At 46.8% G+C, this 14,470-nt stretch overlaps 1 protein-coding gene across 1 annotated transcript in view; it reads right to left on the bottom strand.

Moving 5' to 3' along the window:
* Positions 1-2,097, bottom strand: part of lrp2a (low density lipoprotein receptor-related protein 2a) — a 43,043-nt gene extending 40,946 nt beyond the window's left edge. The window contains exons 1-4 of the mRNA XM_036544945.1: positions 2,057-2,097; positions 1,419-1,556; positions 1,047-1,328; positions 403-642 (exon numbers count right to left, since the gene is read on the bottom strand). Coding sequence (XP_036400838.1) covers positions 403-642; positions 1,047-1,328; positions 1,419-1,556; positions 2,057-2,090 — 694 coding nt within the window. The 5' untranslated portion in view covers positions 2,091-2,097. The remainder of the gene's footprint in view (positions 1-402; positions 643-1,046; positions 1,329-1,418; positions 1,557-2,056) is intronic.
* Between the last annotated feature and the right edge of the window lie 12,373 nt (positions 2,098-14,470).

The following is a 14,470-nucleotide window of genomic DNA, read 5'->3' as shown; positions in this document are numbered from 1 at the left end:
ATAGAAAATAATCAACCAGAAAACAGAAATGATATACTGTAATCAGAAGAATTTCTTGGTCATACTATTTCGTATATTAACATTTATATTAACCTTTATTCATTTGGCAGATGCTTTTATCCAAAGGAGTACAACATAAGCAAAAAGCCACAAAAGGAGTTAACTATTTTAGAAGCACAGCATGACCAAGTTTTAATAGTTGGCCAGACGAGGTACAAGGCAGCTGGTAGAGCTAAACATGCACGAACCCATAGATTGAAATGGTTTTTTTAATTAATTTAATCACAGTCCATTCACGCTCGTATTGGGAAAATGCACAATAATGGTGCCATTATTGTGCATTTTCCCAACACGAGCGTGAATGGACTGTGAGAGCGGACGCGGGCAGAGGCGGCGACTCACGGCAGCCGGCTTCGTCCGAGCCGTCCCCGCAGTCGTTGTCGGTGTCGCACAGCCAGGTGCGCGGGATGCAGCGGCGGTTGGCGCAGGTGAACTGGTTGGCCTGGCAGCTGACGGGCCCCTGGGTGGGGCAGTCGTGCTCGTCGCTGCTGTCGAAGCAGTCGTTGTGCCCGTCGCAGCGCCAGTTCCGGGGCACGCAGCGCCGGTTGGCACAGGTGAAGGCCGTGGGCGAGCAGGTGGTGTCTGAGAAACGCAAAAGGGCACGGCATCACTTTCTGATGTAATGTTATTCAATGTACTTATAGTTAGAAGTACTTTTTTATAAAAACACTTGGTCATAAAATCTGAAATTTTGTGTGTTTGTATAAATCTGCCACTTCCTGCCATAACACAGCCCTCCCAAACATCAAACCTGACAGCAGCAAAACTCTTTTCTCGAATAAAATATAATCTATAATCTAATCTAATAATAAAACATTGCCAAAACATATAAAGGGGGTCAGTGAAATGAAGTCAGCATCATAAAATTAACTTATCTGCCCAAAACACTGCTGCAAAGACTGAACTATGTTATAAATTCACACCAGTCACTAGTAGCTGCTACAGCTCTAGGCATTTTAAAAGCAATGACGAAACAGATGACGTACTTTGAGCTCCACAGCCGACCTCGTCGCTGTTGTCGTGGCAATCGTCCATGCCGTCGCATCTGTAGTTCTGCGGCACGCACTTCCCGTTGCCGCAGGAGAAGGAGTTGGCGCCGCACTGCAGGGTGGGAGGCTCATTGGAGGGGTCCTCCACGCAGGTCTGTTGGTTGGGCGCCAGCTTCATCCCGTAGGGGCAGCCGCACACCCTCTGGAAGTTGGGCACTGGGAAGCAGAAGTGGCTGCAGTCCCCGTTGGGATTGGTGACCCGGTTGCAGTAGTTGGAGCCTGGGGGACAGCGGGGGACAAAGCCACTGATTAATCACACGGAAATGCAGGCCACTCTGCCTGCCATGAGAGGCTGAGAGTTTCGCTCACCCGTCTGGGAGTTGCTGTTGAAAGACTTGACGTGCATGATGTGGCTGATGCCCCTCCTGATGACCACCATCTCACCGCCGTCCGTTTTGCGCACCCGCACGATTCCCCCGAGCCTCCAGTCAGTGAAGTAGGCATAACCTGAGAGGGGTTGGCACAGGCAACAATGAAGAGACCAGAGCAGGGAAACACCAGGGCGCTGTGCATCGTCATCACTGTCATCAGCATCATGATTATTCTAATCATATACATCATTGTCAACATCATAATCATCAGTACCATCCTCACTATCAACATCTTTAAGGTAATCATCATTATCATCATTATCAGCTTCACAATTATTGTCATCACAGTCATATTCACTGTAATAAGCATCATGATTATTGTAATCCTAGACATCATTATCAACATCATAATCAATCATCATCATCATAATTACTGTCATCGTAATCATAATCACTGTCATCGTCACTGTCATCATGATCATCAACATCATCATAATCACCATCATCTTTTTCAGTGTTTACTGATTTATTTGTCATTGTTCAACCAATTCTTCAGGCGCTCTGTTGATGCCCAATATCAAACGCCTAGATATTATGCATGGGGCATTTTCATTTAGCTAAGACCACATAATTCACCTCCAAAAATGGTGAGACCAAAGGGATGAGACATCTGAGTGATGCGGTCCAGGGTCAGCCTGTTCTGCCCATCAAAAGTGCTGTGCTCTATCTTGTCAAAGAAAGCATCCACCCAGTACAGCCGCATGGCGCTAGGAGGAAACAGGCCCCATTAGTCAGCATGTCACAGCGTCGCATGGACGTAGCTGTTATGATGAGGATTAGACAAGATAATGTTCATAAGCTGCTTACTGAAATAACCAACAAGCACGCAGTAAAAACAATGAGAAAGCATGTGACTACAATTGTTCCTTTTCACGAACGGCAGCAAGATGCCAGTCATAAAGTCAATCTCAACGAAGAGGGGCTCTTTCCTCATGAATGAAATTGCACTATTCAGAGTTGTGTTGTGCTGTAAGACATCCCCTTTCCCGGGGGGGATGTGTTACCAGCTGAGCTGAATGGCACACTGTGGGAAAGCATTTCCCCCCGTCCTACAAGGCAGCAGCCCCCCGGGCTTACCTCCAGTCAATGGCCAAGCCATTGGGCCAGCCAAGAGTCGTGTTCACGATTGACATCGCATGTGACCCGTCGCACCAGGCCCTCATAATCTTCGCTGGACGGTACCAGTCGGTCCAGAAAATGTACCTGTCAGAGAGTAGGGGGGAGGGAACAAAATCACTGTCAAGTCACATTTCAGCGGCTCCTTCACCTCACAAAAAAAAGGTTGAAAACTCCCCCCTAACCACAAATGTATTGTGGCCGTAGGATGAATGCTAAACCTTTCCGTTGTTTCCCCTTTTATGAAGTGTGAAACTGTGCAATATAGACAATGTGTTCGAGGGACTCTCGGGGCTTTTCCCTTTAAGCCAAGTTCTTAGCGCTCACTACAATACCGGCCTTCATGCAGCACTAATCTAGGCTCTCGGGCCCAGAGGCCTTGCGCCTTTGAAGCTATTGGAAATGTCTCACTGGGACTAAATAAAGAGTCCTTTTATCAGGTTGGGATTTTAAAGCAGGAGCGATCTATGAATGGGTGGGCAGCTCTTGCATCATGGTAGGTGTGACTGGATACAAGTGCCCAGATTGCTAATGCTTTTTCATGTCCTTAAGAAGCACAGAGCCAGGGTCAAAGCAGGGGGCCCTGAGCCGTGTTCCTGGCTAATACCTTCTGTAAACTGTGTTTCCGCTGCGGGTTAAGAGAGTTTCACCTAGCACTGCTCTGATTGTCTCTCGGCCTTGTACTAATGCCATGTACATTGATTGTAATAAATTTACAAAAGGGATCTATAGGATATTTCTTGTCTTGGCTGACATCTGTATCTATGGCAAATCCCTTGATTACATTAATGCAGCTGGACATTTACTGATGCAATTTTGGTAGGAACTATTGGTACAAACAGCAGTGCCCACTGCACCTGGGAATTGCACCTGCAACCTTTCAGTTACAATGACAGATACTTTACAAGTACATCCCCGCAATGACCCTTGGAGCAATATATCACGATTGTATGCTGGGTGGCTCTCTTCTTTGGATGGAACTTACACAATAACTTTCCCCCATTTTTTGTGACAGATCCCCCCCCCCCCCCCTTCCCCATGGCCCTTCCAGAATTACCCGATCACGGGGTGCACCACGATGGACCTGGGGTTGTTCAGGTTCTGGATGATGGCCCTCCTGGACTTGTCGGCGAGCTTCATGACGGAAATGCTGCGGTAGCGGGGGTCGGTCCAGTACAGGTTCTTAGAAATCCAGTCATAAGCCAGGTCCTCCACGCCATCCACCCGGTTGGCGGCAAGCACCTCCCTGCCTGCGGAGGTCAAAGCGATGACCCCACACATTTCACCAGCGGAACCACATGTAAGTCAACAGACTGCCTCTCTGCATTTGTGCTGCACAGGTGTGACACAGCCAACCACAGCTCTGCCTTACAAAAACAACACAGCTTGACCAGAGCTCCGAATGACTGCGGTTTGGCTTTTCTGACACTTGTTTCCTCAGGGTTTACTACATTAGCAACTTGTTTTAGGGGACTAGTGAGACAAGCTTTGTGGAAGATAGATATATGAATATGACTAATGGCTCTAGACTTTTATTCCTGTCATAAAAATGTATAATTATTTGTTTCAAAGACCCAAATATTGAATCATTATACAACACCTGTTTCTCTTGTCAAAAACACTCTCCTCGCCATTTTAGTTCTAGAGGGTAACATGCCCTTCGGACTTGAAGAAGATGCTAAGAGAATATTGTAGATAGCTTTTTTAAACACAGACATTGATACACTGTACTAAATACCATTAAATACTGCAAACACCTGTCCAATGTTAATGTTATCAGTAATATATATTAATATTTATCAACACCACCTGTGCTCTAACCTTATACCACCATGTACCACACACAATATTCTCTCAGTTAATGATATATTAGTATATCAACACAAATGCGTATTACTTATTAACACTATACAAAAGTTTACAACATGTTAATAATTAATATCCATCAGTGCTCCACTATGCACAACATCCTCTCATTTACATTAATACGCGAGTGGACCACTTCACTGCTTCACAGCAATCCAAACAAATCCAACAGCATCTGAGCAAAGCCAGTGCAATCAGGCCTCAGCAGGGTAAATCACACTGGTCTCTTGATTATTTCCAAAGAGGGACGGGGTCTTGCTGGGGCATGCTCACCAGTTCCGTCCACTTTCTGCCTGTAGATGATGTCTTTTGCCGTGTCGGAGAAGAAGATGGTGTCCTCCTCAGCGCTGAAGTCCACCCCAACAAAGTAGGAGGGCGTCCCTGTGATGGGGAGAATGACATCCTCCTGGGAGGACAGGTTGAACGGGATCCCCCTGACAGCCAGCTGACAGGAGAAGAGCAGGAACTGCCTCAGAGCTGGGGGAGAGAGAGCAGGGAGGTCAAAGGTCCCATTTAACAATGCACACAAAGGGGATGAGACCAAGTATTTGGTTATTCAAATATTCTACAATCAGATGGAATCATATTTCACTACTAGTTGCATTGCACAAAATAAGGATCTGGAAGGGCCCCGCATAAAATAAGATAATTAACTGATATTATTCCTTTTCCATCTGGGAGTGTGACTTAAATGCAGATCTCTATGCTGCAAGGCATTATTTACAATGAAAACAGCTGCAGTTTCAGACAGTGCTTGGAGGAAAAATGGGAGGTTTGATTAATCAAATATTTAAAATTGGTACGCACAGAATATTCAAATTCTAATTTGAAATGCATATCCCTAGAGCTCACATACACACTCCTCACACAGCATTTCATAGACTCTGTCCAACACAGACAATTTTAATTCATATAGAGCACACTGACAGCAGATTATCTATACAGCAGTGACAGCAACAGCATGTGGTGATGTCAAAGGTGAAACAACAACACAATTAATACCACTACTCAACTTAACTATTTAAACAGGGACTGGAACTCTTAATTTGAACTATAATAATAACAGGATTTTGTTTTAACCATTTTCAAAAAACACCTGAAAATTTCCCCTGCCAGATTAGGTAAGAGGTTATGCAGAGATCCAAGACCCCATGGAGATCACACAACAATCTCGAGGGAGATTCTTTCATGCCGGTCAGTAGACTGTCCTCCAGCACATGACAGTGCAGCAGTGTTGGAATAGCACTCGCGGTGCGCAGTGACAGCCCAGCCCTCCACACTGCTCTTACCCACGCAGCGCTTGCCGTCAGCATGCAGGTCGTAGCCCAGGCGGCACTTGCAGCGGTATCCCAACCCGCCGTTATCCGTCCGGTGGCTCAGGACGCAGATGTGCTCGCAGCCGCCCCGGTCCGTCCCACACGGGTTCCTCACTGCAAATCGTACCACGATGCAGTGTAACAGTAAGGTGCAGGGCTCATGACAGAATGGCTGCTGGTTCAATTCCCCACTAGACCACCTGCTACTGTATTCTTGGGCAAGGTACTTAACCCACAATTGTCTCAGTGAAATATTCAGCTGTATGAATGGATAAAATTGTAACCTATGTAAGGCGCTCTGGGTAAGAGCATCTGCCAAATGACAATAATTTTATGTAATGTAATGTAACATCAGGGTAATGCCACTTCCACAAGCCAGCATTACCCAGGGCTTGCATGAAAACCTCATGTTAGCCACGCACTCACCATAAGGCTGTCTGAGAGAGTGCACCACAGCGACACTGTAGGGCGTCTGGGCTGTTGAGTACACCAGCTGGGGACTATTGTCTCTGAATTTATTGGCTTTCATCACACCCATTTTTGTCCAGTCCGTGAAGTAGACATTGTGCTCGAACAGGCTGATGCCGAAGGGGTGCGGGATCACAGACCCACCATGGACCACAGTTTTCCTGACAAAGAACAAACCCCAGTAACTAGACGAACAGCCTACAGCACAAAAAGCACAGACCATCTAAATCTATACACTTTGCTTTTGATCTGAGAAGAGACGTGGAAACCATATATGAGTCTATACAAAGACATTTAGCACATTATGTCACACATTACCAAAATTGCATCATATGAGCGTGGGTGGTTCTGGGTCTTTGGTCTTTGACAGGGAGTGTCTCTGCTCAAGGGCTCACCTGTGCAGGCCATCATAGGTGGTGGTTTCGATGTAGTCGTAGCGACTGTCCACCCAATACACCCTCTTTGCCTCGATGTCGAGCGTGATGCCCGCGGGCCAGCCCAGCTTGGACCGGACGATTCCGTACCGGTTGGTTCCGTCCATGTAGGCTCGCTCCAGTCCGGGCTCACCATTCAGGGAATCCCAGTCCGAGAAGAACAAGTAACTGGACAATGGTAAAACGTTTTTGTTCTGTTAAAAATTTGTGATAAGAGACACAACTTTTCCGTTCTATCGGTGACCTTGAAAAGAACGAAAGAAAACTGTGCCTGAGCAAAATTAGTCATTTCCCATTTACATTACTTTTCCAGTTCATTGAGGAGGTGAAATGAGAAGGTTTTCCAAATTACTTCCCCACAGGGACATTTACCAGTAGTTAATCTAAATCTGAGGCCAAACAATGCAACTGTGTACACCTCTTACCAAGTACCCTATGCACCTCTGTCCACCTGGCCTCCCCTCCCCTCCCCCAAAGTCGCTATACAATTACGCCTTCGATCATCATTTTTATTACTTCCTGCTAATCCGTCAGGGAAAGCCCGCTAATCCCACGCTCTTTTTGAACTCGGGACTGGGGCAAGACAGAGGGAGGCCAAGGGCGCAAGGAGTTTCCTCAAAAGCCCCCCACACACCCCAACCCAGCTGAGCCCCCCCACCCCCCTCCTCCAGTGCTTACCCCACAGTCGGGTCCACAGCCAGGCCTCTAGGGTTTCCTAGGTTCTCGGCGATCAGCGTCACACGGTTCTCCCCGTCCAAATCCACCATGTCGATCCGGTTGACGCTGGCCTCGACCACATACAGCTTATTGTTCACCCAGTCCACCGCCAGGTTCTCAGGGTAGTCAACAGATACGTTTAACACCACCTGCATGTTGGAACCGTCCATATCCACCGCAAACACCTGCCCAAGTGACATAAAAGCATCCTTGTTAGGAGATTAGACCTCCTCTCGGGTGCTGAAAAATGCATTCAGTGATGAAATCAGGGAAGGCAAAGAGGAACGTAAAACAGGATGAAGCACGTCACCTCCAAAATTATGACAAGCCTCATCTCCACAGGAAATTACACTTAATAAGACTTCAGCACCACATAGTAGATTTCTTCCCTGTCCTCCATTTAAACTGCCCAGTAGGGTTTTTAGCGGTGCCTTCCAGACAGTGTTTTGAAACTGCTGCTGCATCGATTACGAGATGGCACCAGCCATTTGGGCTCGATTGGCAGGGCTTCTGCTCTTTGGAGCTCTAGCTATTTTGAAACCGGACCCAGACGTCTTAAAAGCAGGCTGAAGGATTTTCAGATGACCTGTTTAAAGAGTAACTGAAGATGCGGGGCGGGGGGCAGTTTATAAGCTCTGCATTTTCAGGACTTGCTCACGGCCATATCAGTTAAAATTTTTGACATCCCTCAGCAGAGATACCCGGTCCCTAATATGTCCCTAGCTTTCAGCTTCATGGCCAGGGTTCAAAACACAGAGCGGGCAGAAAAAAGAGAGGCCTTTGAGCTGTCCAAAGAATGCATATAACGGGGCAGATGCATTGGGAACAAATACCGCAGGGTTTACTTTGTACTTGATCAGGTTGCATAAAATTGCTCAGAAATATGTGTGCATTTTTTGAGCAGCACATCAGACAGATTTTTTGATTAGAAATTTGGGTCCTGTTCCAGATGGACTTCCGCGCCATTATAACATCGGCATACACCGGGGGCTGGGCGGCACTCTCGATATTTCGCCGGTGCGCCCTGTCTGCAGGAATCTGTCAAAGAATCCCCCCCTCCTTCTTTGTAGTGGGCCAGGTTCCCAAATGGCTCGGCACCATAGGCAAACAACAAGATGTCTGTCCGTCTGAAAGAGCGTAACCTGGAGATTCCTTTAATAAAGCAACACACTGATGGTTTCGGAGAGTGTTTGGGGGGGGGGGGGGGACCACAGCATAAATAGGAATGACACGCAAGCTTTTGACTTCTCAAACAGACTCGGCTTTGCTTGGGAGTTCAGCCAAATGTTCTACATGCTCAAGGTAGCGTCAGGATAGAGAGGGAAAGAGAGAGAGGGAGAGAGAGAGAGAGTGAGAGCGAGAGAGAGCTGAGTTGTGTGGGGGAGAGGAACATTAAGAGCCGTCCAAGGAAGGACCTGCATAATGGAGAGCTTTGTTATCAACCACAAATGTAACGGCGCAAGCCCATGGCTGGAACTAGATTAGCACCTCAAATATCTGTAATGTAATATTTGTTAGAAAGGAAAAGATAGAGATACAGTGCACTGCAGACCCAAAATGAATCAAGACCAATAGGCTGGACAAGGAAATCTGTCTGAGAGCCTCTGCACATATTGAACATCAGAAAGAGAAAGCACCAATCTGAAATGCATAGAGTGAACCTTCATGATTGAACTGATTTTGCGCCAATTTCTGACTGACTTTACATCCACATCTTTCGACTCTTTGTAAATCCAGGGTTGCTCCAAGATTTTCAGCGTATACTTTTCCTCTTTTTGATATTCACTTTTAAGCATCTTTTGTTTTTATTTTTGGTTTATTTTTGGCACTACATGTATTCTGATTTAATATTGATCAAATTGCCTTAGACCAGCATTAGTGTGGCGTGACTAAGTTGGATTGTGATCACAGCTTCGGCAATTATGGGAAAAATAGTTGTTTTCTAAAGTTAAATTTCTCAAGTGAAAGCCACACATTGATTTCAAAGGGCTGGAGAATGGAAACAGCTGGCCGCAATTGAGCCCTCTCAATTACCTTGTTCTGAATAGTGTCAGTCCAGAAGACCCGGTTCAAGTGGTAGTGAAAATCCACTCCCACAGCGATGCCCCGGTTCTGAGAATGGACCAGTGTGCGAAGGCCGTTTCCATGGATATCTCCGATGAGCAGGTCCCTACCGTTGGAGAAGACCAAGGAAGGAGCCCCAGCTATAACAAGAGCACAACAACCAGTGAGTCAGAGGAGTGTGTTTCAGATGCAACACTGCACTACAGAGAATCATAAGAAACAATTTTTATAAATAAGTGCCAGCTGGGTTTCTTCCATTTCAAAGGCTATCCAAGGCCTATACCAATCTGTGTACATTAATAAAAATTCTAATGTTCTAATATTACCTCAAAATAGAACAACAATTTACTACAGCAACTCCAATAACCCATGCAAATTAGGCTGAGTGACCTACAAACAAGGTTTATAAATACTTTGTATTGTATGAGCTATACAGAAATGTAGGACACAAAGGACAAAATTAATAAATAGATCCACCTTGACCCAAATACATTTGGAATTTTCTCATTGCACTGAATGCTGGGACATATGCTCCTTTCAGAGTAAAGTGTGGTTCCACTGCCAACCAACAACACACCACATAAACCCCAAACTACTTCATTTAACACAGTTGAGCACACAGACGCTTAAATGATATTTCTGAAACAGTGTCATCACTTTCTCCATTTGTCAGCTTTGACAACTTATTATTGAGGTTTATTGAACATCGAAAATGACACCTTTGACAGTGCATAGTAAGTCACTTCATTAATTCAGAATCACGTAGGCCTGCTGCCGTTTTTTCAAGCTGTAACCATCAAATAGGGATTCAATTACGTGTGCAAAGTGTATTCTAGTGGCCGCCCAAGCCAAGAGGGAGGGGGCTGTTTTTGTAACAGAGCCTCCCCTCTGCAGCCCAAAAGTGACAGCAGTGGGCACGCTCACGGGGTCAGAGGCCTGCCTGACGGTCATTGGCCACTTTCTGCTACATGCATGGGCAGGACGCAGTGACTGAAACAACATTCAGCACGCAACAATGCACCAAGAGGCAGAGCAGGGCAGCGAGGAGCTGGCAGGCTAGGGGGAGGGGTGGGGCAGGCGTGACTGAGCCGGGGGGGGTGGGGGGTTGTGGGTATGGGGGCTGCTGTTTGAGTCCAGGCAGGCCCCACGCCCAGAGCAGGGGCTCATGGGTACTCACTGGAAGTGTTTGCTCTGCAGTGTCTGTGTTGCTCCAGGACGTAGCCCTCCAGGCAACTGCAGTGGTGACTGCCTACCCGGTCCTCACACAGCTGGTCGCAGACACCCCACATCTTACAGTCATCGAAGTCTTCCCCCCGGAAAAACCCAAAACATGGAGGCGGAGATCACCACAGAGGTGGGTGAAGGAGAGAGAGAGATTAGACAAAGGCTACCCCTAGCATACCCCTAACAAACACCCCTAGGCCACTTCTTTTTAATTTCCGCAAATAACACATTAATGTACCAGTTCTTCAACCATCCAGGCTAATTTTAAGGTAATTTTAAAAATTCTGAAGACCCACCTCTTCAGACTGCATCTCGGTTCCACCTTGATACCCACCCCCTAACACTTGCTACATGCTGTTTATTTGTTTATTACATGTAGCATTGCCATGTGTTTTGGATTCTGTGATCTAATGACTGATGACAGTATACTTGGCTTCCATTGTCTAGTCAGGTTGCACAAGTTTACTTCTGTCAGGGCTTGAATAATGTTATGCTCAAACTCACTGGTCTGTGAGTGTTGTTATCCTGGTCTGACACTATTGCCCATTCAATGGGAATAGATACACTTCTGTTTCTTTGTGCTGGAAGTTGCTTGACATAAGCGCATCTGCTAAATGAATGTAATGTAATCTAATTTTAACTACACGGCAATGTCAATGACAGTTCATAGCCAGTCAATGTCTTTGTATCCCTTTAGGGCTTATATGTATGCTTACCGACGCAGGAGCGGCTGTTGTTGTTGTTGACCACATAGCCGGAGGGGCAGGAGCAGGTCCCTCCCTCAGGGGACGCGTGACAGCGGTGCTCACAGCTTAGGGACACGCACTTCCAGATACCTGCCAGCCCCAGGTCACATGACACGGGTTGCATCAAAAGCCTCAATTACTGGCACATTTACACAAAAACAGTGGGAAATGCCAAGAATTTGCAACATAAATGTTCTGAGTTTGCTTTATACTAGGTAGGGCAACCACTGCTAGTTTCAACAGGTAATGAAAATGACCGTGGCACACGATGACTTTTCTGAGAATTACAGCCTTTTAGTGAATTATGTCACAGGCAGGTTTCAGGTCTGGCTGGATAGGGTACTGACTGCAGTTGCGTCCCGCTGTGATGTTGGTCTCGTCCTCCCCGTCCGGGCAGTGGGGAGTTCCGTCACACAGCTGCTCCAGGGGGATGCAGACGCCTGAAGAGGGGCAGGCCCATTCCCCTGGGTAGCACTCACGCGGGACTGAATCTGCAGATAGAGCAAGCCTTCCATCAGACACAACTTCACACCCCTCTATGAAGACCTGGACTTTCCAGCATACTCAACTTACACAAAGCCCTCACAAAAATCATAATTTGAAGTGCTAAGTCACACTGTACTGAAATGTTTTAGTAAACTGTTACTGCTTTGGGACACCGAGTCACAGCAGACAAAGGGACAGAGAGACCAGATGCCGGGACATTGGAGGGACACTTGTTACATTGTACTCTCTAAGAACATGCCTCTGCATGATCTGGTCACTCCACACCACAGGGTTATCTCCTCAGGAATGCAGGAAAGAGCTCCACACCTCTATACGGCTCAGAGCGGAGAGCGTCTGGTGAAACACTGTCACTTTAAATCATCAAGTGGGGAAGCTGCTTTGAGAGGGTGGATCACGTGATGAGCCTTCTGAGGGCTCTACAGTCCACCTTAAAAAAAAAAACATGCACCATTCCGAGGAGGGCAAATGGAATTCGACCGCTTTCTTGAGCACTGAATGACCCCCACAAAGAGGAGCCTGAATACGGAGCTCCTTACAGGAGCGAAGGGACATTCCCAACCCTCACAAACACACACACACATCACGGAGCATGGAAGCATAGCAGGCTTGCACAGCACAGCTGAGTGGCATTTAACACTCAATTAAGTAACACTGCTTATTCAGTGAGGATTAACCAGTTCTCTCCCTAGCTCTAGAATTACAGTAACCGCAGTGATGAAATGGCTTGGGACACGGCAAGGTGGCCACAGGTGGTCTCACATGCTGGATGCCGTTCGAAAAAAGGCACATTCCTAAGCCGGCGGGTCCCTACCGCAGCCTCTCTCGTCAGCGTTGTCATCGCAGTCGTCCTCGCCGTCACACAGCCAGACTTGATGAATGCATCGACCGCTCGGACACGTGAAGTAGTCCCCCCGGCAAGTGGGGTAGGCTACAGAGACACAGACAGGCAAAGACACACACTCTGTTAACCGTGACATTTACATTACATTTATTCATTTGGCAGATGTTTTTATCCAAAGCGACTTGCAAGGTACAATACAACGCAAGAGAAAAACCATACAGAGTCAACAATATAGGGAGCACTGCATGACCAAGTTTCAAAGGTTGGCTAGGTAGGATACAAACAGTGAATGTGCAACCCGCCAACCATGACAATTCAGTCCCAATATAAAAAAAATGGCAAGGGTATGAAGCACTCATTCTCAGGCACAATAACAGGACTTAAGCTGAAGAGTTGTGCCTACATCAGGCTCTAGAGAGGTAGCAGAGAGAATTTAAGAGGAAAAGGTGAGATTGAATTAGGATGAGAAGACATAATGCTGAACTTGATGAGTTCTGACTAATGCAGTCTGTTTAGAGAAAATGGAGGGAACCAGGGCTTAAGAGTTGTGAGCACAATGGTAGTTCAGTAGAGACTGTGATGAGAGTTGACGCTGAAAGTTCTGGCTAAAACAGTTTGGGTAGAGACAAGTGCAGAGAAGTGAAGCTGAGAAGTTATCACTAAATCCGGCTAGGCAAAAAGAGTATAAAGGGCTGAAGCTGATGAGTTCTGAAGGAAGCAGGCTGAGTACATTACATAACATGGTTGGCATTTAGCAGATAACTTACATAGGTTACAATTTTTACATGTTATCAACGTATATAGCCGGACATTTAATGAGGTAATTCTGGGTGGAGTACCTTGCCCAAGGGTACAACAGCAGTGCCCAAGCAGGGAATCGAAGCGGTAACCTTTCAGTTATGAGTCCTGCTCCTTACCACTATGCTACACTGCTGGGCAGAGATGGAAAAAAGGCCACTGAAGCTGATGAGTTCTTGCTGAAGCAGGCCTGGTAGAGGCGCTGAAAAGAGGAGGCATTCTGTAAAGAGGGGAGGGGGCACTCACTGCAGTTCTGTTCATCGCTCCTGTCCCCACAGTCGTCGTCATGGTCACAGATGTACCCTCGAGGGATGCACTCCCCATTGTTACACTGGAACTGCGTGCTGCTGCAGTGCTGAGCTGGAGAGGGGGAGAGAGGGAGAGGGAGAGAGAGAGAGAGAGACCACAAAAGCGCTCAATGACTGGAACGGTCCTACATCTCAATCCTCGCAGTGCTGGCACGCCTGTCGCGTGCCCGTCCCCGGCCCTGTCATCGTGCCCCCAGGAAGACACTCACTGCAGTTGGCCTCGTCCGACCCGTCCCGGCAGTCCAGCACCTGGTCACAGTGCTGGGTCCGGTTGTAACAGGCGCCGTTGGCACACCTCAACTCCGTACACTCGGGGTAGTCTGGGAGACACAGTCAAAAAAGTCAATATCACATTCCATAGTTTTCTTTTGCTTTCAAATGTTAAACAATGGATGCTACAAACACAGGAACACTAACGCAAATCATACAACAAAAGACAAAAAAAAGTGTGGAGGAGTTTCATATATTTATTTTACAAAATACAGCCTTGGAAACACAAAGGAGAGTACAGCAAATTTGATTAGAACCACGAAAGCAAGATTCAAACACACAACAAATAAAATGCTAAGGAAGTGTGCATAACAA

This window comes from Megalops cyprinoides, chromosome 14 (assembly GCF_013368585.1).
Source record: "Megalops cyprinoides isolate fMegCyp1 chromosome 14, fMegCyp1.pri, whole genome shotgun sequence".
Classification (NCBI taxonomy): domain Eukaryota; kingdom Metazoa; phylum Chordata; class Actinopteri; order Elopiformes; family Megalopidae; genus Megalops; species Megalops cyprinoides.
This window is presented reverse-complemented; position numbering and strand designations above follow the sequence as displayed.